This window comes from Vulpes vulpes, chromosome 15, assembly GCF_048418805.1.
Source record: "Vulpes vulpes isolate BD-2025 chromosome 15, VulVul3, whole genome shotgun sequence".
Taxonomy (NCBI): Eukaryota; Metazoa; Chordata; class Mammalia; order Carnivora; family Canidae; genus Vulpes; species Vulpes vulpes.
The window spans coordinates 71,848,225-71,875,549 of record NC_132794.1 but is presented as its reverse complement, the minus strand read 5'-3'; the positions used below and the strand labels follow the sequence as shown (position 1 = coordinate 71,875,549).

Below are 27,325 nucleotides of genomic sequence, written 5' to 3'. Positions count from 1 at the left end.
AGCTGTTATGCTCCCCACCACCCAAAAAAGAAGATATCAGAGTGATTGCCCTTGGGGGAAGGGAAGGTTGAAGATGATGAAGGTCTTTAAATCTGTACTCTATTTACTGCCATATCACTACACTAAGAAATGTATTCACTTATTATCTATATAACTTAAAGAAATATAAAAGACAAACCTAAATCAGTCTTTCATAATTTATTTCAGATTTAACATTATTCAAGTTCATCTACAAAGCAGCCATGAAAAAAAATGTGAAGATGTGAACATTTACAATTTAGACTGTCATACAGACATGTGCATCAGGCCCTTACTAACAGAAACAAATCTTGAACATAATTTGTTCATTCCACAAATATATCTTAAGCATCTACTTTGCCCACAGGATAGGAATGGGGAAAAATGAAGTGGTCTACAAAGCAGTACACCAGTCAACAAAAAAAAGAAGCAAACTAAACAGCTCTGGCTTTAAGTTGAGGACTTTCGCCACAGTGAAGAAGACAAAAGACACACAAAGTGGACTGGGATCACACTACAGAAAACCCGGAATACCTGAGAGTAAGACTTTATCCTGTTTTCGATGGGAAGCTATTGGAGTGCCAGGATGAAAAGAATGTTTTAGGAAAATTAACCTGGCAACCAAAGGGGGGAAACTGAAAGCAAAGAAAAATAGCAGGAAAGGTAAGGAGATGAAGTTTTAAAAAACAGAAACATTTGCAACAATCTCTTGAGAGTTACTGATATTTCAAAATTATTAATGTTCAAAGGGTTTATATTTTGTTTGATCTAAGGTGAAACAGAAAAGGCAAAAAGGTGGTTTCATTTTGCTGAGTTCTAGAAATCCATTGCAAAGAATGAAGTTTTACCAGTTAATTCTGAAGGGAGGAAGAGTTTCGGGGGCTATCATTTCATGTGATACCACTTAAACCAAAAGTAGAAGGAATCAAAAGTAATGAGAGTTCCACAGTTTTTAACATGGAAGGGGAAGTATAATCACAAACATTTTATTAAGAGTAGCAAAAAGTACACAGCAATTATGAAATTAATAATATAACTACATACCTAACTTTTCTTTATCACCTATTTTTTTAAATCCTATTCATAAAACTTTTTACATAAATTCGAGTTTACATGAGGACTAAATCTGACATGTCAAATTTAGAGTTTGATCATCTTCACCCCCTTAATCTCATCAACTGTTCCTTCCACAGTGCAGTACTTTCCAGATGTTGCACAAATATTCTTAACTGACATATCCATTTATTGATTTAAACCCATAAAGGCTCACATATGCACTTATTAGTCGATTTAACCCTTAAAAATGCCTTCTTAAAATAGAAAAATATTTTCACTGCCTCTGTAACCTCTTTTCTATAACAGCTTCAACAATGTTACCTACCAAACTACTACTCTGGCAACATTTAGTTTTGAGGAAAAAAGATATGAGTAAGGCAAATTCATTTCCACTTGAAAAAAGATATGAGTAGGGCAAATTCATTTCCACTTTATATTAATGCTCAGCACTGCTTTACTTAAAACGTCAGTTAAAAACAGATGCGCATCTAAACAAGGCACATAAACTTCCAATATTTGATTACTCCGATACTATTTCCAAAATCAAACATACTTGGAATAAGTTATAATTGCTGTTTCATAGTTTATCTCATGCTTTATCAAATGTTCTGATTCAGAAACAATGTTTTCTTATATTTTATAGAATATATCTCTGCCATCACTTAATAATCTTATCTGATAGGTTTATAAAAACAGAAACAAAGGTACAGACAACGAACAAAGCAAGAATTAACTTATTTCACTCACAACACTTGATCTAATCAAACTACCATTAGCACTGCTCCCTCAAGCACAGAAAGTTCTGTCATATCAATGTATTTTGTTAGAGTAAGACATTTGCAAACCTTTATACCAGGCTGTCAAGACATTGTTTAAAATAGCAAAAAGTGGAAATACTCTAATTGTCCAAGGATAAGGGACTAGCTGAGTAAACTACAATGTTACCTTTCAAATAATCACACAGACCTATATTTACTAACCTGTAAAGACAGCCATGAAAATAAGCAGATTACAAATAAAAGTGTGATCTCTTTTTGTGATGAACATACATACACATATGCTCACCGAGAGAAAATCTAAATGGATAGATATCCATATGTTAACCATGATATTTCTAAGTGCTGGGATTACAGGTGTTTATTTTTCTGCTTATTTTTCAGTATTCTCTGAAATTCTCAAAGCAAAATGACATTTGCAAGAATTAACATCTATGATTCCAACTAACAAGCTCCAAAATCTTCCTTGCAAAAAAGCCCAAGGAATATCCAAAAATACCCTGGCATAGCAAGAGGGAAAGTATTAGCAACAACATAACTAGAATTCTTTGTAAGCTGGGCACCCTGGAGGGCTCCAGGACAGACATGGCACCTTTACAGCAACCTATACAGTACAGGGTTTAAAATCACAAGACCTAGGTTCAAGTCCCCGCCACTTTTATTTGTATGACCTCAGGCTAGTCACTCACTGTTTCTGGGCTCACTTCATCAATAAAAGAGAGATATGACCTGCCTTCCCACCTCAAAGAACTGTTGGAAAGATCACATGAGATAATGTGATACATTATGAACTACAACATTATGAACTGCAAAGTACCTTGCAAAAATAAGATATTATTCATTCAAACATGAAAAAAGAAAAAGAAAAAGGTGCTTAATGCTGGAGCAAAATATTTCAGAAAGCACTACAATCAATTCTATAACATAATGAACCAAGGGTTTTGTTTTCAAAGGCCAGATCTTATCATAAACACCTAGTTTTCCAGAAACTCAGATACTTCTTCCCAGTTCCCACTAAAACCATGAGCCACTTTATTTTCTTTATCCCCAGTTACCACCAAGAAAGGGTACAAATTACACTGAACTCAAAAAGCTTCAGCAAGAACCCTGGAGCAGCATGTTGATATAGTTCATCAGGAGAAACCCAAGGTTAATCAGCTATGGACTCACCACTAAACACTATTGCAATCCACAGTGGTTACAAGAGAGTCTTTGAGGAGAAAGACAATACAGTGACCCAAGAGAAAACTGTAGATGAAAAAGCAGTATTTTAAAACAATTATATAAAATACTTAAAAACTAAAGTGTTTATAAATTGTTTTTAAATACTGTTCATAAAAATGGTGACTTAAAGCTATCTAAATGGGGTACTTGATACCAAACCAAATTAGGGAGATTCAAATCAAATTCAGGAATAGACTGTCAGGTTTATTTCCTTCTATCTGAAATAAAAGCCGGCGAATCATACCACAAAGATCAAAATTAAGTGGCTATTTCTTGAAAATAAAGAAACAGAATATGACAACAGAATTTACTGACATGCTGATACTTTTAAAAGTATATAGTTTAAAAAGTATGGCTTCTCTTCCCACTAAATTCCATTATTTTACTCCATTAAAATGATGAACTTCTTCCTCCCCACCCCCCTTCCTCCTATGAGTTAAAAGGGCAATATAACTTAATTTGAGTTTTAATGTAAAAAAATTACAATAAAAAAAGTACTTTGGGGTGCCTAGGTGGCTCAGTTGGTTAAGAATCCAACTCTAGATCTCAGCTCAGGTCATCATCTTAGAGTTGTGAGATCAAGCCCTCAAGCTCCACCCCCCAAGGCCCCCTCCCCTGAAACTCCAGGCTCAGTCAGGAGTTAGCTTGAGATTCTCTTCCTCCCCCTCTACTCCTTCCTCAACTCCCCCTTTGGCGTGTGCATGCACTCTTTCTCTCTCTCTCTCAAATAAATAAATCTTTTTTTTTTTAAAGTACTTTAAGAGGAACTACATGAAGCTATCAGATTATTAACTTCAAGATCGTCTGGCCATCATACCCTCCTGTTCTAAGTTCCTAAAGATAATAAAATGTTCACTCTACATTCTTACAGATGTCATTTATGGGTATTCCCCTAATGAAAATTTAAACCTTTCATAAACAAATGTGCACAGAGAATTCTTTTTGATATGTATGACTCACAATCTAATTTTTATTGGCAGTATCTTCAAGTGTTGCAGCTTGCACTATTCCTACAGGAGATACAGATCTATTTTTCCCATCTGATCTTCATAGATCTGCTATAGATTTAAAAGGACTCACTAAAATGGGCCGTGAGGAAAATAATTATGAATACAATCAACAGCAAGATGAAATGTGGGTTGTGCATTAAGATAACAAAAAAGTTACTGTATTTACTCAAAGCCTAGTTAGAAATTCATTCTAAGTACTGCAGTTTTACCTAAAACTGAAAAATCTAGGTTTTTCTTATTCTGACTTTTCCTATCTAATTAAGAATAAATGCTATTTACTCCCAAAACAAAAACAAAAACAAAAACAAAAACCATCAGAAAATATAATTTCCATAAGGAGGATCTTCCAAAAGCTTACTGCACAGGAAATTATATACACACATTCTCAGATAACTATGGTAGGCGTTCCTAAGATCATCTACCCCCTTCAAAAACAACAACGGAAAAAAAAAAGAACAGCAAATCTAACCACAATCAAGTACTAAAGTTTTTAACACAGCTATCAGCAACTAAGCAATTTATCACAGCTTTTAAAAGTATTGGGCACACACAATAACAAACTAGTTTGTCAAAACAGTTCTTATAATCCGAAAAAAACTGTACTACATGAACACAAGAGCAGTTTTTCCTCTGGGGAAAAAACTCAAGTAGATTTTTGAGAGCAAAAAGGGAGACCATTTTTTAGAAAAATAACGTTCCCTTCCCCGCCCCCCCCCCCCAAGTGTTTAGCATTTATCTGATACAGGCTCATTTTTGTAAAGAGAAACTTTACCTAACAAGACTCACACCAGGGATCTGATCTATCCCCAAAGGCAGTTTCTTAAAATGAGAAAGAACAAAGGAGGAAATCTCCCAGCATGTGCTTTCCATACCAGTTTCTTTGGACAGCATCAAGAGTGACAATATAACCGGCACAAGCTTTTCAGCTTTATTCTGTGGCCCATGTATAACAGAACTGATTAGCTATCATTCAAAAGGATTCCAAATAAGATAAATATTAGAAGGCAAAGATCACAGCAACATTGTGACTATAATGAGTGAAACTATAGAAAACATGTATCTTAAAGTTGTGTACTTTATATTTCAAGAGTCCATGATCTCAAAATATTTCAATCGCTGAGGCTTTTTCATTTCACTCAATAGTTTGAAAGTGGGGAGAGGAAAAAGAAAAAAAAAGAAAAACACGAAACCAACCCTTCCAAATCTGCTCTCTCTTCAATTAGTGTGTAATGAGAAGTAAATTTTTTAAAAGAATGACATTCAAAGCCAGCGCCTTCATATACAAATGTTGGAATGTCAACATTGCAAAAAAAAAAAAAAAAAAAAAAATCATTGAGGAAGCCCATCCTTCAGCTAAGCTTTCCACGGAAAAACTCCAGAAACAAACCTGGTGTTTGCCTGTTTGAGAAGCTGTCGTTTCGGGAGCACGGAGAGGAATTTTTTTTTTAAGACGATTTTTATTAATTTGAAGCCGAGGACCCTCCCCGGAGATTTACAACTGTAGATCCCAATCGCCACTCTGACAGGGATGTCAGTGCCCTGGGTTGAGCTGGGACCGGCTGCTGGGTTCACACACACACACACACACACACACACACACACAGGAAGCCAGGAGAGGGGACCTATCGCGTTCAGAGCCTCGACATCGTACGCGTTAGTTAAAACTGCCTGCTACTAAACCAAAATTATTCAAGCGGAGCCCCATTTGTCACGATCCAATCATAAGGGTTCCACCCCCCCCTCCCCCCTGCAGCTCGTGTAGTGGTCTGTCTGCCTCGGTAAAGAAGCCACCATCATCAGGTAAAGAAGGCTGGGGTGGGAGCAAAAGCAGGGGGTTGGGGGTGGAGGGGGGGGGACACCCTTTCATCCAAATTCCGCGAGGCGTGAGCCATTCGGTACAGTTGGGAGGGACGGAGGCAACGTTCTATTTATTGGGGGTTGAAGTAGGATGAGGGGAGGAATTCCGTCCAAATCAACATGGCCAGCGAGATGTCCCTACAAACAAAAGGCAACGGGGGGATATAAACACGAACCATTCACCTCCATCAGCTATAGCATCGCCATCATGGTGTGTGTGTGCAGAGACCCCCCCAACCCCCCTGCAAAGGCTCCTCTCTCACCCTCCACACCAGCCAAAGGGGAGAGGAGCACCAGGAGGGGGGAGACGCAGCCGCTTCCCACCACCGCTGGCAGATACACACCCTGCGAGGGGGGGGTCCTGCCCCCCTCCCCGCCCCGGGGGTCCGGAATCAGAAAGTAACGTCCCGCCCAGAGCGACCCCCCACCCATCACCAGCATCACCAGCACCGCCGGCACCACCAGCACCGCCCCCGGGCCGAACCCCAACGCCGGTCCGGGGCTCACGAAACTTTACGGGAGCTTTTCCCCCCGCGTCCCCGCCCCGCAGCCCCAGCATCGCGCTGCCCACGAGCGGGGACCCCGGGCGCCTCCTGACAGGCGGGCGGGGAGAGCCGGTCCGCGGCGGCGGGAGCGGGGGCGGGGGGGCCGCCACGGAGGGGAGGGGAGGGGAGGGGCGGGGCGCGGCGGCCGGAGGCAAGTTCCCGGGGGTCCGCGGAGAGCTCCTGACAGCAGCCCGGGACCGCAGGGGAGGAAGAGGAAGCGGCGGCGGGGAGCTTTCCCAATCCCCCCCTGCCCCAGCCCCCGTTCCCCGTGGGGGCGGGGAGGCCGGGGGCAGGCGAGGAAGCCGAGCCCCGGGGGCAGCCGAGGCGCCCACCGCCCGACGCGCAGGCTCTTCCCCCGCCGCCCCCGCCGGAGGCGCCCACAACAATAACACGCCGGGGACGACCCGTCAGCGCCCCCGAGGCACCCGGGGCCCGCGGCCCGCCGCTGCCGGGCCCCCCTCAGCTGCGGCCGGGCGCGCCGCTCCTGCCTGCAACTCCGGGCCCGGGTGGAGTCCGCCCCGAGCGGCCCCCCAGGGCCGGACCCATCCCCCCCGGCGCCGCTGGTGCCGTCTCCGCGGCCGAATATTAGAAGTGAATTCGAGCTGCGCTTTACCTTTAGTTCCGCACTGTCCGCCATCTTGCGTCTGTCAGCGCAAGCGCACTGAACCTCGCCGGGGGCCGCCGCTAGACCCGCCCCCCCGGCCAGCCTGGCCCCGCCCAGGCCCCGCCCAGGCCCCGCCCCTCTCGCCCCTCCGCCTCCCCGCCCCGCCCCCGGCCCCCGGCGCTCGCAGCCCCGCCCCGGGCACGTACAGCAGCGAGACCCGCACGTACCATTTAAATAAAGGCGCCAAGCGAGGAGGTTTGACAGTTACTCCCCCCTGGACCTCCCCGCCCCCCATCCTCGCCGGGCTAGCGCCTCCGGGGAAAGCCGGAGCGAGGGGGCTGCGGGCCCGAGCCCCGCCTCTCCGTGGCCTGCAGAACCCTTCTTGCAAAGCTTGGATGCCTGCAGTCCCAGAAACCATAACGGCCCCCTCGCCTCCTCCCTCCCCCTCCCCACCCCCCCACCCCCCCTGCAGCCAGCGAGTCCTTTTCAGCACCTGCTACCTGTGAGGCCACGCGTGCGCTAAAAATAATCCGTTACGTTTGCAGATCGCTGGATGAAGCATTTCCAGATTTCTTAGCTCACATGTTCCTCATGACGGCGCGGTGAGGTGGGCAGAGGAGACGTTACAATCCCCGTGGCATCCTACGTAGGCAGAAATGAGAGCTCAGACAGGGGGAAAAGTGAGTGGCCCAAACACTTGACAGCGGTGACCCGGAGACAAAATTTCGAAGACGTTCGTCCATTTAACGCTGTTTCAACGAGTGATGATTCACTGATTATGTACCAGTCCTGTTTCTTTGTGAATACATCGGGGAAATTAAAAAAAAAAAAAAAAAAAAAAAACCAGAGTCCCCGCCCTCCTGTATGTAGTTCTCTACTGGAGGAACAGACAAGTGCACGGATAAAAGATACAATTACAAATGGTGATGAGTACCGGAAAAGAGCAAAAAAGGTCCAGGGAGAAAAAAGCGGTTGGAAGGAGATGTGCTTAATACCGGGAGGGCTTTCTCCAATATTTTGACGTTTGAGCAGATGTGATGAATTATTTCACACCTTTTCCTCTCTACTGAAAGCTTCCTATACCTCCTCCCCAACCTCCACTCTTTGCTCTCAATTTTTGCTTCATTCCTCATGGAAAAAAATTAAAAGATATAACAGCCATGAACTCCCTTATCTTCTCATCATCAAAACTATTATTACAGACATAGTAACATTTGGGTTACTATGAATGAAGTGTCCTTGCGCCTATGAATGCCAGTCCCTCTACCAGTGACCTGGATTCCTTTCCCTCCCACATTCCTAAGAACTTTACTCCTACAATCACCTCGCCCTCCAGCATCATAACTTTTTCCCCTATTAGATTACTTCTATCAGGATACAAACATACTGAAATTCCTCCCATCTAAAACAAACCTCCCTTGACTCCAAAATCTCCTCCAGAACTGCCCTATTTCTCCCTCTTCAGTGCATAAAATCTCAGGTTTTTCAAGATCTCCCAACAGTGATTGTTCTCCTTTCCTCATTCCCTTCTCCTATCACATTCCCTTCTCAGCCCACTCCGATCCAGACTTGACTTCTCTCATCAAGATCACTTATCAAGACTATTAATAATCTCTCTTTCCAAAACCACCTGTCAATTCTGTATTATCTAAAATGACCTCACAGCAGAACTGCAATAACTAAATAAATCTTAAAAAAAAAAAAAAAAAAAAAGGATGGGAGCTGGTCACTGGAAAGACTAAACACTGGGCACCTGGGTGGCTCAGTCGGTTAAGCATCTGCCTTCAGCTCAGGTTATGATCTGAGAGTCTTAGGATCAAGTCTCACATGAGGCTCCCTGCTCAGTGGGGAGTCTGCTTCTCCCTCTCCCTCTACCCCTCCCCCCTGCTCATGTTCTCTCTCTCTCTCTCAAATAAATAAAATCAAAAGAAAGAAAGAAAGAAAGAAAGAAAGAAAGAAAGAAAGAAAGACAGACTAAAGTGATTAGAGGGAGGTTAGTAGATACATAGAACTAGGAAATGGGCACCGAGAAAGAGCAGAGAAGCTCTGCATTCCCACCCTTCATGCATTACCCTACGCATCTCTTTCATTTAGCTGTTCCTGAGTTATTTCCTATATATTAAACTGGTAGGGGGCACCTGGGTAGCTCAGATGATTAAGCATCTGCCTTTGGCTCAGGTCATGATCTCAAGGTCCTGGGATCGAGTCCTGTATTGGGCTCCCCGCTCAGTGGGGAACCTTCTTCTCCTCCTCCATCTGTCTCTCCCCCTGCTCATGTTCTCTCTCTGTCTCAAATGAATAAATAAAATATTTTAAAATAATAATGATAATAACAATAAAGTGGTAAATGTAAGTAAAATGTTTTCCTGAGTTTTGTGAGTCCATTCTAATAGATAATCAAAACTGAGCAGAAATTATAGGAATTCTCAAATTTGGTAGGTCAGAAGTTCAAGTGGCCCATGAGACTGGCAACTGGTATCTGAAGTAGGAGCAGTCTTGTGGAACTGAGCCCTTAACCTGTGGGATCTCAACTTATCCCTGGAGTTGATGTCAAAAGTGAATTATTGGATATTTAGTTGGTGTTGGAAGAATTGGTATGGAAAGATGTAGTGTCAGAACCTCAGTTTCTTTAATATATATATTTTTAAAACCACATTTTACATTTGTATTGGTATAAAGACTAATGCAATCCAAGCAGAGTATGCTTATTTTTTTCTTCTGATTTTAAAGATTTAAAACATTTTTGTGGGCCCTAAAATGATTGTCTCACCCAACATGTAAAAATTAACTTCGAATTAATCATGGACCTAAATATGAGTTAAAACTTTAAAACTCTTTGGGGTAAGTATCTATAACCTTGAGTGAGAAGTAGCTTTCTTAGATAGGGATCACACACATGTTTGTGGTAGGAATGGTATAGCCATTTTGGAAAAGAGTTTGGCAGTTCTTTGAAAACTGAAAAGGTACTCACCGTACAACCCAACAACTCTTGGACATTTATCCCAGAGAAACAAAAACTTCTTTCCATGCAGGAAATTGTACAAGAATGTTCATAGCAGCTTTATAAGAATCCCAAACCAGAAACTATCCAAATCTCCTTTAATGGGTAAATGGCTAAACAAACTGCAATACAGGTATCTTATGGAATACTACTTAGCAATTTAAAAACAAAAACAAAAACACACAACAACTTGGATAAACTTCATGGAAATTATACTGATTGAAAAAAACTAATCCCAAAAGGATGTCTATTATGTAACATTAATGAAATAACATAATTACAGAGATAGAGAACAGACTAGTGGTTGTCAAGGAATTAGGGATGGGGGAAAGGGTGGTTCCTACCAATGTCAATTTCATGGTTTTGATATTACACTTTAGTTCCACAAAATATTAACTTCCAGGGAGACTGGGGAAAGGATGCATGTGACTTCCCTATACATTTCTTTGCAATCTCCTGTGAATCTACAATTACTTCAATACAAAAGTACACATTTTTTCATATATATATGTATATATGAATATGAATATCTAAAAAGTATACATGTATATAAATATTGAAGATACAATGTATCAAAATTGTGAGGAGAGGGATATCATCAAAATGGCAGAACTGACAGCTCTAAATCCCCATACCTTCATGGAAACTTTAAAAAATAACCAGCAACTGTCAGACCAACTTTGTCAGAATTCTGGAAAACAGTCAACCAAGTAAATGTTCAATCCAAAAAATAAAGTAAAATAAAATAAGACAACTTAAAAATGGCAAGAAAACTTTATGATACTTTCATTTACCCCTGCCCTACTCTATCTATGACTTGGCCACAGTCTTAAGGACCACAGCCCACCTTCCTAGGATGGAGCTCTAGTCCCTGGAAATCATTGTGTTCATCTGTTCTAATCTTCCTGGAAGCCAGCTGAAGGACTAATGCAAGGCTTATCTCTCTTTTGCTTAACCAGCAGAAAAGCGGCAGACATTGCCTGAAAATACTGTAAGGTAAATAAACAACCTGCAACTGCCTGGGGACAAAGGTTACCATTGGTACCTAAATAGACCACCTAAAGCCTGGGAGTAAAAGCTAAGGAGAGAAGTATACTGGGAATTTAGGTCATTCGAAATGAAAAGTGCTCATGAACACAGGGGCATTTAGAAGGCCATGTAACATGCCTGAGACAAGATGCATCTCAGGAAAGACCCCAAAAAGGCCTAAGATTCCAACATTGGCTGGTAAATATGTTAGTTGCAATCAGGAAGTGAAGGCTAAGAAAGAATTTCAAATGGCCTTGTTAAGTGTTAAAGAAATACTCCCACACAGAGCCAAACCACAAAGATTGGGAAAGGTGTTTTGTTTGTTTTTTTAAGTTGCCAGTGTTCAAGGAAATCTCAGTAAAAACAATGGCTGAACATAAGCTGAGTCTTCAATAATCAAGAACAGCAAATTCTGGAGAAGGGAGAGCACTTGACACCCAGAGATAACACATTATAATATTCAAATGCTTAGTTTTTTGATGACAGCAACCAAAAAATAATTTTAAAAAAATCCCAAAACATAATAAGAAACAGAAGAATATGGCCTAGTCAATGAAAAAAAATTGACAAAAACTATTCCTGAGGAAGCTCAGACATTGGACTTATATAGACTTTAAAACCACTGTTTTAAATATTCTCAAAGAGCTAAAGGAAGCTAGGTAAATAATGTATGAACAAAATTAAAATATCAATAAAGAGAAATTGCTAAAAAGGAATAAAGTAGAAATTGTGGAGCTGAAAACTACAATAACTAAAATGAAAAATTCATTAGAGAGGTTCAAGAATGGATTTAAGCAGTCAGATGAAAGCAGAGGAAATCCTGAAAGCAGAAAGAGTAAAACAATTTATCATATACAAGTATTCTCAATCAGACTAAAAGTCAATTTCTCATCAGAAACAGCAGAGGCTACAGAGCAATAGGATGTCATATTTAAAGTGCAGAAGTGCCAAATAAGAATTCTATATCCAGCAAAACTATCCTTCAAGAATGAAGGAAAATATAATGGGCAACTGGGTGGCTCTGTTGGTTAAGCATCTGCCTTCAGATTAGGTCATGGTCCCAGAGACCTGGAATAGAGCCTCATATTGAGCTCCCTGATCAGCAGGAAGTCTGCTTCTCCCTCCCCCCACTTGTGCTTGCTCTCTCTCTCAAATGAATAAATAAAATCTTTAAAAAAAGAATGAAGGACAATATAAAACATTCCAAGATAAGTAAAAGCTAAGAGTGTTTATTAGTAATAAACCTGCCCTGGAAGGAATGCTAAAGGGAATTTTTTTAAAGATTTTGTTTATTCATGAGAGACACACAGAGAGAGACAGAAACACAGGCAGAGAGAGAAGCAGGATCCCTGCAGGGAGCCCAGTGTGGGACTCGATCCCAGAACCCCAGGATCACAACTTGAGTAGAAGGCAGACAGTCAACCACTGAGCCACCCAGGTGTCTGATAAAGGGAATCTTTTTAGGTTAAAAGAAAAGGACAGGGGATACCTGGGTGGCTCAGCTGTTTGGCACCTGCCTTTGGCCCAGGGCCTGATCCTGGAGCCCCAGGATTGAGTCCCGCTTCGGGCTTCTGGTGTGGAGCTTGCTTCTCCCTCCTCCTGTGTCTCTGCCTCTCTCTCTCTCTGTCTATCATGAATAAATGAATAAATCTTAAAAAAAAAAAAAAAGGAAAGGACAGTAAACAGTAACTCAAATTCACGTGAAGAAATAAAGAACACTGGTAAAAGTAACCATATAGATAAATAAAAGTCAGTATTACTGTACTTTTTGGTTTGTAACTCTTCCCCTTTTCTTCTATATGATCTAAGATATAGATGCTCAAAATAATAACAATAAATCTATGTTAATGGCCACATAATATATAAAGGTGCAATCTGACAATAGAAGGTAAGGAACAGAGAATGTATGAAAGCAGGGTGCTTGTATATTATCAAAATTTAGTTGGCACTAGTCAGATTAGGTTGGAAAGTCACTAAAGTATGTACAAAAAATTTAAGAACAGAATCAGAACACTAAAAAAAATCAACTAGATGCAAAAAAAGGCAGTAATGGAGGAACTGAGGAATAAAAAGTATATAAATTATACATAAAAGATAGTTAAGTGGCAGAAAGAAGTCCTTTCTTGTCAGTAATTACTTTAAATGTAAACAGATTAAACTCTTCACTTAATAGATGTTGTTGGAACAGATATTTAAAAAAAAAAAGATTATATGCTATCGACAAGAGACACCTTTTAGATACAAAACACAAAGAGATTGAAAGTGGGAAAAAATATTCCATGCAAGTATTAACCAAAAGAGAGTGGTTATATTATTATCAGACAAAATAGATTTTAAATTTAAAAAGGTTATAAGAGAAAAAGAAGGACATTATAGATAGATAAAAGGTTTTTTTAAAATATCCCCTCTGATGGGGTGCCTGGGTGGCTCAGTTGGTTGGGTAATTGCCTTCAGCTCAGCTCATGATCCCAGGGTCCTGAGATTGAGCTCCACATCAGACTCCCTGCTCGATGAGGAGTCTGCTCCTCCCTCTCATTCTGCCTACCACTCCCCCTGCTTGTGCTCTCTCTCTCTCTCTATCAAATAAGTGAATAAATAAAATGTTTAAAAAAAAACTATTTTGACAATCTGTCTTTGAATTGGAGAGCCTAATCCATTTACATTTATATTGACAAAGACTTAATACATATAGAAGACTTAACACTTAGAAACATATATGTAGGGATCCCTGGGTGGCGCAGCGGTTTGGCGCCTGCCTTTGGCCCGGGGTGCGATCCTGGAGACCCGGGATCGAATCCCACGTCGGGCTCCCGGTGCATGGAGCCTGCTTCTCCCTCTGCCTGTGTCTCTGCCTCTCTCTCTATCTCTCTGTGACTATCATAAATAAATTTAAAAAATTTAAAATAAAATAAAATAAAATAAAATAAAATAAAATAAAGAAACATATATGTACATATTGACAGAGCCCCAAAGTATAAGAAGCAATTGCACATGAAGCATTCTCTAGGATATACTATATGTTAAAACAAGTCTTAATAAGTTCAAAATTATTGAAATCATACAAAATATTTTTTCCAAATACAATGGAATGAAACTAGAAATTAACCAAAGAAAAACTGGAGAATGCACAAATATATGGAAATTAAACAATAGTCAACTAATATGACAATAGTACCCCAACAAATTGGATAACCTAGATGATGGACAAACTCCTAGAGACACAGAAGCTAACAAAATGACTCACGAAAAAATAGAAAATCTGAATAAACTTATAACAAGTAAGGAGATTGAACCCATTATTATGTTTTTAAATTCTCCCAACAGAGAAATCCCAGGACTAGATGGTTTCACTGGTGACTTCCACCAAACATTTAAAGAAGAGTTAACACCAATCCTTCTCAAACTCTTCCCTGAAAATTAAGAAAACCTAATACTTTCTCTCTTTTAAGATTTTGTTTATTTACGAGAGAAAGAGAGAGAGAGAGAGCACAAGCAGGAGGAGAAGCAGAGGGAGAAGGAGAAACAGACTTTGTTGAGCAAGGAGCCTGATGTGGGGCTTGATCTCAGGACCTGGGATCATGATCTGAACTGAAGGCAGATGCTTAACTGACTGAGCCACCCAGGTCCCTGAACCTAATACTTTGTAACTTAATCTGTAAAACCAGCATTAGCCTGATACTGAAATCAAAAACATTACAAGAAAAGAAAACTATAGACTAATATCTCTTACAAATCTTTTGGCTAAATTTGCTCCTAAGAATTTTTTTAAATATTTTTATTTTATTTTATTTATTCAATCATGATAGACAGAGAAAGAGAGGCAGAGACACAGGCAGAGGGAGAAGCAGGCTCCATGCTGGGAGCCTGACGCAGGACTCGATCCCAGGACTCCAGGATCATGCCCCCAGCCAAAGGCAAGAGGCAAATTGCTGAGTCACCTGAGCAGGATCCCCTGCTCCTAAGACTTTTATTCTTTTTTATACCATTATAAATGAAGTTCTTTTCTTAATTTCTTTTTTAAATTGTTTGTTGCTACTATATAGAAACACAACTGATTTTTGTTTTTTGGTTTTGTATTTCTCACCTTTGCTGAATTTGTGTTACATAATTAACCACAATTTTTAAAATAGTATGACAAACTCAGAGAGAAATTTAGTGCCATTATACATATATTAGAAAAATTTTTAAGTTGAAAACCAATTATATAAGTTTTCAACTCAGGAAGACACTAAGAGAACACCAAATCAAACTCAAACCAGCAGTAAGGAAATAATAAAAATGATAGCAGAAATAAAATTTATAACAAATATAAAATATAGAAGATCAATAAAGCTGAAAGTTGGTTATTTAACATTTTTAATAAAATTGGTTACCCCAATAAGGCTGATTAAGAAGAACAAAAGACAAATTATCAGTACCACAAATGAACAAAGGATCACTACAGATCCTGTAGACACTAAAGAAGATTATTAGAGAATACTGTGAACAGCCTGTTGCAATGTAGCTGATGATTTAAATAAATTAAACAAATTCATAAAACATGTAACTTACCAAAACTGACTCCAGAAGAAATAGAAAATAAGAATAGTCCTACATTAACGAAAGAAATTGAATACATTATATAAAAACTTCTTACAAAGAAAACTCCAGACACAAATTATTTCACTAGTGAATTTTCTGGACAATTTAGGAAGAAACAATAACTAATCTAACACAAAGTCTTCCCAAGGATAGGAAAAGATATACTCAACTCTTTATGAGGCCAGGACCTTGAAACCAAAACCTGACAAGGATACTACAAGAAAGAAAAAGTATAGACAGTTCTCTCTCATTTCCACAGGAGCAAAATTCTTAAGCCAAATATTAGTAAATTGAATCCAGTAATATATAAAAGCAAAATAGAATATAACCAAGAGGCTCTTATTCTAGGAACACAAAAAGTTGTTTAACACTTAAAAACCAATCATCTTAATGTACAGCACTAACAGACACAAAAATTGAAAAATCATATGATCATGTTGTAAGATGCAAAGAAGCACTTACTAAAAATTTAACACCCATCATGATATAACCTTAATAAATTAGTCGTAGAAGGGAACTCTTTTATATGCTTATAAGTATCTACCAAAAACATGCAGAAAACATAGTTAATGGTAAAATATTCCTTTTGATAATGGCGATGAGAAAGGTGATAAGGTAGGTAGAAGAAAATATCAGGATTAGAAAAAAACTAATAAAATTTCATTTACAGAGGACGTAATTGTGCCTGAGAACACCTAAAATAATTCTCTGAAAAACTATTAGATAATAGAATTAATAAGTGAATTTATCCAGTTTACTTAATGCAAGGTGAGCTAATAAAAATCAATTATATTTCTACATATCATCAGTAAACAAACAAAAATATATAATTCAGGAAAGATACCAATTACAGTAACACACACACACACACACACACATATATATATATATATATATATATATATTTTTTTTTTTTTTTTTAAGGAAGCTCTACATCCAATGTAGGGTTTGAACATATAACCCTGAAACTGAGAGTCACATGCTCTACTGATTAAGCCATCCAGGCACCCCTACAATAACATTTTTAAAATAATAAAAGATATCTTGGAACATATCTTTTAAAATAGGCCTCTACACTGAAAAATATTAAAATTTCATTGAAATTAAAATAAGACTAATATTTGGAAAATAAAGACGGATTATACTCTTTTCATAGATTTGAATACTCAATATTGTAAAGATGTCAGTTTGCCACAAACTGGTGCATATTTAATTGGAATATACTCAATGTAATTGTAATCAGAGCCTTGTTTTTTTTGCTATAAATACAGATTAACTGATTCCAATATTTACAGAAATGCAGTGGATACCTCACAGTACCAGATATCAAGACATATTATCAACCTAAAGTGATTAAATCATGAATATTAGCACACGGATAGATGGGAAGACCAAGGAACAGGAGATATAGTTCAGAGACTCTTGGGGAAAGCATGATCATTTCAATAAAAGATACAAGTTAATTGGAAATCATTTAGCAAAAAATGATATCTCAAATAGTACAAAGAAAGCAATTCCAGGTAGATAATAAATCCAAATATGAAGTGTAAAAATAGAAGTGCTTTTTAAGTTAACATAGAGGAATATCTTTATGACCTCAAGGTAGGCAGAGATTTCCTTTTTTAAAAAAAAAATTATTTATTTATTTATTTATTTATTTATTTACTTATTTTTAGAGAGAGAGAGAGAGAGAGAACATGGGGGGTTGGGGCAGAGAAAGAAGCCAAGAGAGAATCTCAAGCAGATGTCCCATTGAGCACAGAGCCTGTCAAGGGGCTCCATCCCACAACCCTGAGGTCATGACCTGAGCCAAAAACAAGTTGGATGCCCAACCAACTAAGCCATCCAGGTGCCCCTAGGCAGAGATTTCTTAAATAGGATGTAAAAAGTGACAACCACAAAGGAAAACATTAATAAATTGGAGCATGTTAAAATTTAAAACTTCTCTTCATCATAAGACACTATTAAGAGAGAGAAAAAGCAAGTTAATAGTGGGAGAAGATATTTGAAATCCATTTATCCAACAAAAGAGATTACTTAGAATATTACACTACAAGTTTTTAAAACTCCTTCAAATCAATTTAGCAAAATTAAAAGCATGCAACCCAATAAAGCAAATAGACAAGAGACTTGAATTGGCACTACACTAAAGAGCATATTCCAAATGGCCTATAGATACATGAGAAGATGTTCAACTTTGTCAGTCACCAGGGAAACACTCACTAAAATCATGATGTGACAAACTTGGGAAGAAGAAACAAACAGGCATGGCTCAGCTTAAATACTGTTACTTTCTCTGAGATGCCTGCTTATCAAAAGACGGTAGAGTTTATTTCACCCAGAGTCAAACTTTGTCCTATTTTCAGCTGATCCACATCTAAATCACCTTCACTATAATAGACCTCACAGAGAGAATTCCCCACTGTGGGAATTTTAGTGGGAGGGGAGTGCCAAGAGCTAGACACCCAACCTCAAGGCCAGAAGCTGAGAGACAGTTCAGCGAGATGGGCCAGGTATGTGAGCTAAGCCCAAACAAGTAAAACCTCACAGTGGGCTCCCTGGTTACAGGGACACAGGGGACACCAAGACAGAGACCTAGCAACCAGCTTTCTGTAGAAGGACCATCTCAGCTCCTGAGTCATACTCCCTGATCTCTCAAGGTTCTTCTTCACTTTCCAAGCCTTCCCTTTGACCCCGAAAGCTCCCAATTATCTTCCTTTCTTTTTTCTTTTTTTAAAGTTATCTCTATGCCCAACTTGTGGCTTGAACTCACCACACGAGGATTGAGAGTTACATGCTCTACCAACTGAGCCAGTCAGGCACCCCCTTTTCTTCCTTTTTAGTGTATATCCTTACTTGCAATCAAGAATCTAAACTAATGCATGGGCATCTGACTGGCTCAGTAGGAAGAGCATGTGACTCTTGATCTTGAGGTCTTGAGTTCAGGCCTGGTCCACACTGGGAGTCCCTGCTGATCTGCACTGGGAGCAGAGATTAAATAAATAAACAACTTTTTAAAAAGGAATCCTGACCTATGCACCATTCTATCCTTCACCTTTTCACTGTAGTTATCACAGTGTATAATTATTTTATTAAATTGTTTGTCTAGTTGGTGCTGACCCACACCTAAAAGTAAGCTCCAGGAGTTCAGAGTTCCTCTCTGTCTTGTTTTCCACTATATTCCCTGCACTTAGAATAGGGCCTGACCTATAAGAGGGACCCAATGAATGTTAGTTGAATGAATGAATGAATGAATGAATGAATGAATGACTTATTTGCTTGTGACCTTGCAGCCTTGGGTGCTTATTCACAGAATGGGGTCTTCAACAGCCATCTTTTTTTTTTTTTTTTTAAGATTTTATTTATTTATTTGAGAGAGAGGCAGTGTGCACACAGAGGAATAAGGGGGAGGGGCAGAGAGGGAAGCCAACTCCCTACTAAGCAGGGAGCCTGATATGGGGCTTGATTTCAGGACCCTAGGATCATGACCTGAGCCGAAGGCAGACACTTAACTGACTGAGCCACCCAGGCACCCCTCAGCAGCCATCTTTACTGAAATGTTTAACTTGACATATTTTCTGTCAAGGCATTTTCAACCAATAATTTAAAAGCCTGCATTTAGTAAGACTAGCTTCAAGACAGGCCTAGGATCTAATTTCAGGATGAAAGATTAGAAAGCTGCCTCATGTTGCTACTGAAGTTCTCAAATATGCTGAGATATTTATATTAGTTGCTAAACAACAGCTCGGCTTTCTTTCTCACTAACATTTTTCCACTCAGTGAAGTAGATAATCATAACCTTAAGAATACTCAATATTTTAGAACTAAAGCCATTTAAAAATTTTTTAAGACAAACGAAAGTGAAACAAAACTTTCATTTTGAATAAAAACAAACATTTGAAATTTTCCAAATTGGCCTTCTTGCAAAACACATTATTAACCATGGTCTACAGTCTCTGATAGAATTGCAGAATGAAATGTCAGCTGGGAAGAGAGGATAGAATAAGGAAATAACCAAATTATAACTCCTGTTGAATGGGTGTGGCTTAAGTGGAAAGAACTCAATCTTAAGGATTAGGTACTTTTATTCAGGTGTAAAGTTTTTTGCTTTTAAAAAAATATTTTTTTTATGTATTCATGAGAGACACAGAGGGAGAGAGGCAGAGACACAGGCAGAGGGAGAAGCAGGCTCCATGCAGGAAGTCCAATGTGGGACTTGATCCCAGGACCCCAGGATCATGACCTGAGTGGAAGGCAGTGGCTTAACCACTGAGCCACCCAGGTGCCCCCCCCAGGTGGAGTTATAAAGCTAGACCCAGAGATATGGATAATTGTTACCCATAGTCTATTTCACTGCAATAAACTCTCAAAACAAAAATACCTGTGATAGCCATTAAGATTGTTCACAAGTACGCATGTTCTCTTTTCTGTGAATCTGATAAGATGGACACTTTCCCAAACCTTTTGAAGCTAGGCATACTCATGTGATTTGCTTTGAATAAGAAAGTATTAGGAAAAGGAAGATGTGTCACTTTTGCACAGAGCCATGGATCTGTGCCATGTCCCCTATCTCCCTGCTGGGATGATTGTGGAAGCATATGATAAAGTGGAGCTCGTGTCAGCTAAGGTTCCTGAGTGGCTTTAAAGAGTAGATGTCCCTGCTGATCCACACTGGGCATGTAGCATAGGCAAAAAATAATTGTATCATTGTTAGTGATTGGGATTCTGGAGCTTATTACTTATACCATAGCCTATCTTATCTTGACTGATCCTTAATATGAGATGCAGCCAGAACAAAAATCTAGAAAAGTGTCACTGATAAGGATGGTGAACCATATGACACAATAGTGAAACATTTGCTAAGGATGTTGCCCAAGGGACACCTGGGTGGCTCAGCGGTTGAGCGTCTGCCTTCAGTCCAGGGCGTGATCCAGGGTCCTAGGATCGAGTCCCACATCGGGCTCCCTGTGTGGAGCCTGCTTCTCCCTCTGCCTATGTCTCTGCTTCTCTCTCTGTGTCTCTCAGAAGAAATAAATAAAATCTTAAATAAAAAAAAAAGATGTTGCCCAAAATTACTTGGAAGGTGGATTAGGTACCTAATGAACTTGTAGCCCTGGAAGAAGCAGTTAGAAAACATAATATTAGAGGGACCTGGCTAGCTCAGTCAGTAAAGCATGTGAGTCTTGAGTTTGAGGTTGCAAGTCTGAGCCCCAAGTTGAGTGTAAAGATTCCTTAAGAATAAAATCTTTAAAAGAAAGGAAGAAGAAAATAAAGAAAAAAGAAAGGAAGAAAGAAAGAAAACAATATTAATGATGTGCCTTGGTTGTATTTGACAAGATATCAGAAAGAGATAGTGATCTAGAAATATAGAGAAGGAGAGGTGTGGGTGGGGGAACACACAGAGAGGAACTGGCTCGTTTGCAAGTAGAAATGAAAAGGAAAAGAAAGAGTCCACAAATTCAGAGATTTATGGAGTTGGAAGACAGACTGCTTCTCGTTAGAGATTAGATAAAACGATAAAACAGTGAAGACTCAGCCTTATGACAAGGATCTAATAAAAAATATTGCTTCCACATCCATGTTAAAAACCGGGTGGATTAAGGTGTCAGAATAAAGATCCAACCAGAATGAGACTATGGAGTTGACTGCCTCAGAAAGGGTGAGTGAAGGTATTTTGATCGTAGGGATGGCATTCAGTGGCCAGAAATGTGGATTACAGCCTCCAACTTAATGATTTTTTGACTTTATAATGGTGCAAAAGCATTCAATAGAAACTGTACTTCCAATTATGAATTTAGATCTGTTCCTAAGCTAGTAATGTGCAGTACAATCCTCTCCAGTGACCCAGGGCAGGGGCAGTGGACTCAGCTCTCAGGCAGCCACACCATCATCAGGGTCAACAACCAACAAATTTTTTTTTTTTTAAGATTTTATTTATTCATGAGAGACACACAGAGAGAGGCAGAGACATAGGCAGAGAAGTAGGCTCCTTGTGGGGAGCTTGATGAGGGACTCCATCCCAGGACCCTGGGATCAACCACTGAGCCACCAGGTACCCCAACAACCAACAGACTTAGAACTGCCCTGTACCCAGACATCCATTCTGTTGTCCACTTTCAGTACAGGAGTCAACAAATTACACGAGATATTCAACCCTTTCTTATAAACGAGGCTTTGTGTTAGAAGATTTTGCCCAACTGTAGACTAATGTAAGTGTTCTGAGCAAGTTTAAGGCAGGTTCAGCTGAGCTATGATGTTCGGTAGATGGGTTATGGGCATTTTTGACTATTTTATTATATTTTTTAAAGATGTTATTTATGTATTTGCCAGAGAGAGAGCACAAGCACGGGAGCAGTAAGCAGAGGCAGAAAGAGAAGCAGGCTCCGGCTGAGCAGAGCCCCATGCAGGGCTCGATCCTAGGACCCTGGGATCATGACCTGAGCCCAAGGCAGACGCTCAACTGACTGAGCCACCCAGGCGCTCTGACTGATGATATTTTAAACTTGGGATGGGTTTATCGTGAGGTAACCTCATTGTAAGTTGAGGAAGAACTGTATAGTAGTCCTTATTATTACCTGAAACCGGGTTCGCCTCTTGCTGTGTGTTGAACCAAAAGACACAACCAAGCCAAAGAATTGGAAAAGGAAGAGTTTTGCTTGCAACATGCAAAGGAGAACACCGGGGATATTTCCCAAAGCAATGTCTCCCTGAACAACAAAACTGGGGAAGTTTTAAGCTTAAAGTGTATACATATTCATGAAGGGGCTTGCACAATGAGAACTACAGCATGGAATTGGGGCAAAAGTCACGTTAAGGTGACTTAAGTCCAGGTTAAAGTCATGAGGCTGGCAAGGATCAGCATCAACAATTCTTGGGCTCCAGTCGGTTGGGTATCTGAGTGCTCAAAGGGGTTTAGATCCTGCAAAGATAAGTCAAGAATGTGTGTCAGGTCAATCTTTACTTTTGAATCAGCACTGGGAGTTTTACCACTGATTTATTGTCTCTGATATGATTAGGCTACCTCCTGGCCTGATAGTGGCTGTTTGTTCTTAAATTCTTTCACAAGATGGTCAGGGTCCTAAAATGACTTTTCTTTCTTTCCTTTTTTTTTTTTTTTAAATATTTTTATTTATTTATTTATGAGAGACAGAGAGAGAGAGAAAGAGAAAGAGGCAGAGACACAGGCAGTGGGAGAAGTAGGCTCCCCACAGGGAGCACAATATGGGATTCTATCTCGGATCCTGGGATCATGCCCTGGGCCAAAGGCAGACGCTCAACCGCTGAGCCACCCAGGCGTCCCCTAAAATGACATTTTTTTATGTCAAGAAAGCTATATCTGTCTTTGTTTTTTCCCCAGGGACCCCCTAATTCTTTCTGCTTACATTGTGGCTGTTCAGAATATTTTGGTTCTCTTCTCCTTGGATTCAGGATTGTATTTCCCCAATTTATTGGAAATTAATCCTTGCCATGTGACTGAATGTTTTTGATAAAATGGGACAGGAAATCATGTATGTCATTTAGGGGCAGAAAATTTCAGAGTTAGTGCATACTGATCATTTCTTGAGATGGAGCCTCCCTCCATCAGCCTGAGTCCCTGAGTGACTACAACCAGTGTCAGTTTCTTTGAACCCACCACAGAGTGTGAGTGAGAAATATTTGGCTTGAGTTACTCCACTGAAATTTTAGAGGGTTTTTTGGTTTCCTACCGTAGCGTCCTTAACCTAGCCTCACCAATCTACTGACCCTTGTGCTTATCTTTGTAGGAGGAAACCGTTATTAAGCAAGAAAGGAAATCCATAAGTCCAAAAAGCGTAGCCGGCGCAAGGAAACCTACTCGATGTATATCTACAAGGTGCTAAAGCAGGTGCACCCGGACATCGGCATCTCTTCCAAGGCCATGAGCATCATGAACTCATTTGTGAACGATGTGTTTGAACGGCTGGCTGGCGAGGCTGCCCGGCTGGCCCAGTACTCGGGCCGGACCACACTGACATCCCGGGAGGTCCAGACAGCGGTGCGTCTGCTGCTGCCCGGAGAGCTGGCCAAGCATGCTGTATCTGAGGGCACCAAGGCCGTCACCAAGTACACCAGCTCCAAGTGACCCAGGGCCTTCCATTAATAAAGAGTGAGCTGCTCCCCCCCCCAAAAAAAAAAAAATTAGAGTTAACTGTGTAAGTAAGCATATAAGCATAATCAGTTACAGACAGCCTCTTTTCACTTTATGATAAAGTGAAAGAAAGTTACATCCGACAATATTCTAATTTTGACTTTCACCCAGCAAAAGGCACTAGAAAGAAATTACATGCTGGAAAAAGCAATCACAACACATGTACAAAGGGTTAATGTGAGCTACACATCCTTACACCGATGACAGAACAACCCAATAGAAACAATAGAGCAAAGGATATGAGGAAGTTGTGGACATTGGTTGTTTCCTTCTCCAGCATTGTTTGTCCTTCTTCTGCCAAAAGCACCTAGATTTTCTTTGAGGAAACGGCCGCTCTCGTTCTCAGGCGTGTGATTTTGAGTAGGTTTGACTACCCAGCCTGCAGCTGCAGGTGGGGATCACTGGATCACGTGGCGAACCTGAGCCAATCAGTGAGACTAGGAATGATTGGGTCAATTTTGGCATTTCCGTGAGATATTACTGAGCAGTAATTATTCATGTGTTCTTTTGTTTTACTGAGCAGTTTTTTAAAAATGAGATAGCTCTAGTATGCTTACATGAAAAGATGTGCATGCTATATGGTTCAATGAAACATGCAAATTTCCGAGTAATGTGTGTGACAGGACCACCTTTTTCTACATAAGAAAGAGGGGGGGGAAAGCCTCTAATAAATATGACTATATCTTTGCGTGAGCATAGAGGAAAGTATGTAATGCTATGGACCAAATTGTTAACGTTGTGTGCTTGCTGTTAGGCTCTTGTCTCAGATCCAAACCAACCCTTTAATTTTTCTCTGTGATGCCAGGATAAGACTCCACAAACTACACTTGGGCTTTGCCAGCTGCTCTGTTACACTCTGGTAACAGAATAGTAATATGGGATTCGAGAGGCTAGAGGAGGAACTTCCTGTTTGCTTCCTGAGGGCTTCCCATTCCTATCAGAGCATCCCCAGTAGTTTTTCACCCTGGCAGCAACCCCTGGTTCTAGTTTCCAGTACTTTCCACGTGCCCAGAATGAGCTTCAGAGCGCCCACACCTCAGAAGTCTGGGTGCCAGATCCACAAGCCCCTTCTCCAAGTTTCTGGGTTCAAATGACTCAGCCACTTCCCTTTGTTTCTCAGGTTTGGGATGGGAGCCACCTCCTGCAGCTCCTCTCTCATTCCAGCAGCCCCTTTGCCTTTGCGGTCCTCTACTACCTGTTAGGTCAGTTGTCTTAGTTTGTTATTGCTGCTGTAACAGATCATCACAACTTAGTGGCTTAAAACAACCCAAGTTGATTATCTTACAGTTCTGGACGTCATCGTCCAAAATGGGTTTCACCTGGTAAAAAACAAGGTGTCAGCAAAGCTTCCTTCCTGCTGGAAGCTCTGGGGGAAATCTGCCTCTATGCCTTTTCCAGCTTCTCAAAACTACCTACATTCTTTGGTTCATGGCCCCTTCCCCTACAAAGACAGCCATGCAACATCTTCAGATCTTTCTCTGACTCTCCTGCCTCCTCTATCCCTTATAAGGACCCTGTGATTACACTGGACTCACACAGATAATCCACGATAATCTCCCCATCTCAAAACCCTTAATGTCATCACATCTGCGGAGTCCCTTTCATCATATCAGGTAAGTGACCTGGTTCTGGAGATTAGGACATGGACATCTTTGGGGACTATTAGTCTGTCTGCTATCCCAAACCCCTAGATCAGAGGTTTGTAAACTTTCACTGTAAAAGACCAGACAGCAAATATTTTAAGCTATGCAGACCATATGGTGTCTGTCACAACTCTTCAACTCTGCTGTCATAGACTGAAAGCAGCCATAGCCAATACAGAAGGGGATGAGCTTGGCCATATTCCAATAAAACTTTATTTACAAACATATGCGGTGGGTGGGATTTGGCCTGTGGGCCTTAGCGTGCCAACTCTATGCTAGATAAAATTTCGTCTTTTAAAATACTGATGTATTTTCTGTTTTCCTGACCAATTCACCTAAATTACCTAAGGATGGTGAAATGGAAGAAGACAGTGAGGAGATTACTAAAATTTCTGTATACAGATCTCTATATTGTCTGTCTTGTCATGATAAGAATACATTACTTCTATGACTAAAATATCCAATAAACCAAAAATGTGTCTATTGTATGATCTTAGCTCTGTATAAAAAATATGTTCTTCATAATAGCAAAATATTGGAAATAACCTAAATGTCCAACCAATGCCTGAATTGGTTGGATAAATTACATATTTTACACAACGGCCAGTGTGATGGTTCCCCATTTCACTCTTACTAAAAATAAAAATCCTATAAGGCCCTACATTTATTTATTTATTACTTTTCTTTTTGTTTTTTTGTTTTGTTTTGTTTTGTTTTGTTTTGTTTTTTTAATGTTTATCTCCTGCTAAAATGTAAGTTACATGAGGATGGGGGTTTTTCTCATTTTTGTGAATTGATTTATCCCAAGAGCCCAGGACAATACCTCTCACATAGTAGGTACTCAATTATTATTTACTGAGCAAGTGAACAATGGGATAGTTTGCAACCATTACAAATGATTTTATAGAATTAAACCTCCACATTTAATTGCGTGGGAAAATGTTCAAAATATATTAAGTGGGGAAAAAAACCTATTACAAGATAATATATCCCCCATAATTTAGATATTAAAAGTTATATTTATATGTGAAAAAATAGGGACAGATATACTCTGATATTAAACAGTGGTTATCTCAGAGTTTGAGATTTTGAGTAGTTCTAATTTTAAAATTTTACTTTCTGGGCACCTGGGTGGCTCAGTCACCTAAGCATCTGACTCTTGATTTTAGCTCAGGTCGTGATCTCAGGGTCTTGAGATCTAGCCCTGAATCTCAAGACCCTGAGATCATGAGCAGGGAACCTGCTTCTCTCCCTCTGCTCTTTTTCCCACTCGTGCACACAGGTGTACTCTGTCTCTCAAATAAAGAACAAAAAAAATCAATCTTAAAAAATTTTCATTTTCTTATATATTTTTTAAGATAGAAGTTAGACTATCCTTGAGATACACTTTAGGGGTTCCACTGCTTTTTTTTAATGTGACTCTTTAGCTACAGAGAAATAGCACAATTCCTAAGTTACTGGCTTCCCTCACCCAAATGACAAAAACAAACAAAATAGCCCTGACTTTTGAACCAACCTGCCCTCCAACCAGCAGTCCTGATCGTAGTAAGAACTCCCAGAGAGTTAGCTAGCTGTCCTTCAAGGTTTACAGGGCAAACAGCAAACCTGCTGTCAATCTACTCCTCCTGTCACTTCTGGTGACTGTCATACCACCTTCTCTGAATGCCCTAGACAGTTTATTGGCACTTCAGAGGCACTCATTATGTAAGAATCCCACCTAAGAACAGATGCACCTTGCGGGCAGGAATCCTTTTAGATTGAGAATTAGTCTAGGTTAGTAGAAGCGTGATAGCTTGGGAGTCATTAAGACCTAC

The 27,325-nt window shown here is 40.0% G+C and overlaps 2 protein-coding genes across 3 annotated transcripts in view; one reads left to right on the top strand and one right to left on the bottom strand.

Annotated features, from left to right (window-relative positions):
• The window catches only part of PIAS1 (protein inhibitor of activated STAT 1), a 114,074-nt gene extending 106,875 nt beyond the window's left edge, over positions 1-7,199 (bottom strand). Inside the window, exon 1 of one of the 2 annotated variants that reach the window (XM_026013347.2) lies at positions 7,100-7,199. In XM_026013347.2, the coding sequence (XP_025869132.1) occupies positions 7,100-7,123 (24 nt within the window). In that variant the 5' untranslated portion in view covers positions 7,124-7,199. Of the gene's footprint in view, positions 1-5,471; positions 5,714-7,099 lie in introns of those variants that run through there. The other variant, XM_072738917.1, reaches the window with a different exon arrangement.
• A 9,094-nt stretch (positions 7,200-16,293) lies between these two features.
• On the top strand, positions 16,294-23,847 carry LOC140595575 (histone H2B type 2-K1-like). Its single transcript, XM_072738128.1, has 2 exons — positions 16,294-16,316; positions 23,487-23,847. Exons 1-2 carry the CDS (start codon positions 16,294-16,296, stop codon positions 23,800-23,802), a joined length of 339 nt encoding a protein of 112 aa, XP_072594229.1. The 3' UTR covers positions 23,803-23,847.
• The last annotated feature ends 3,478 nt before the right edge of the window (positions 23,848-27,325 follow it).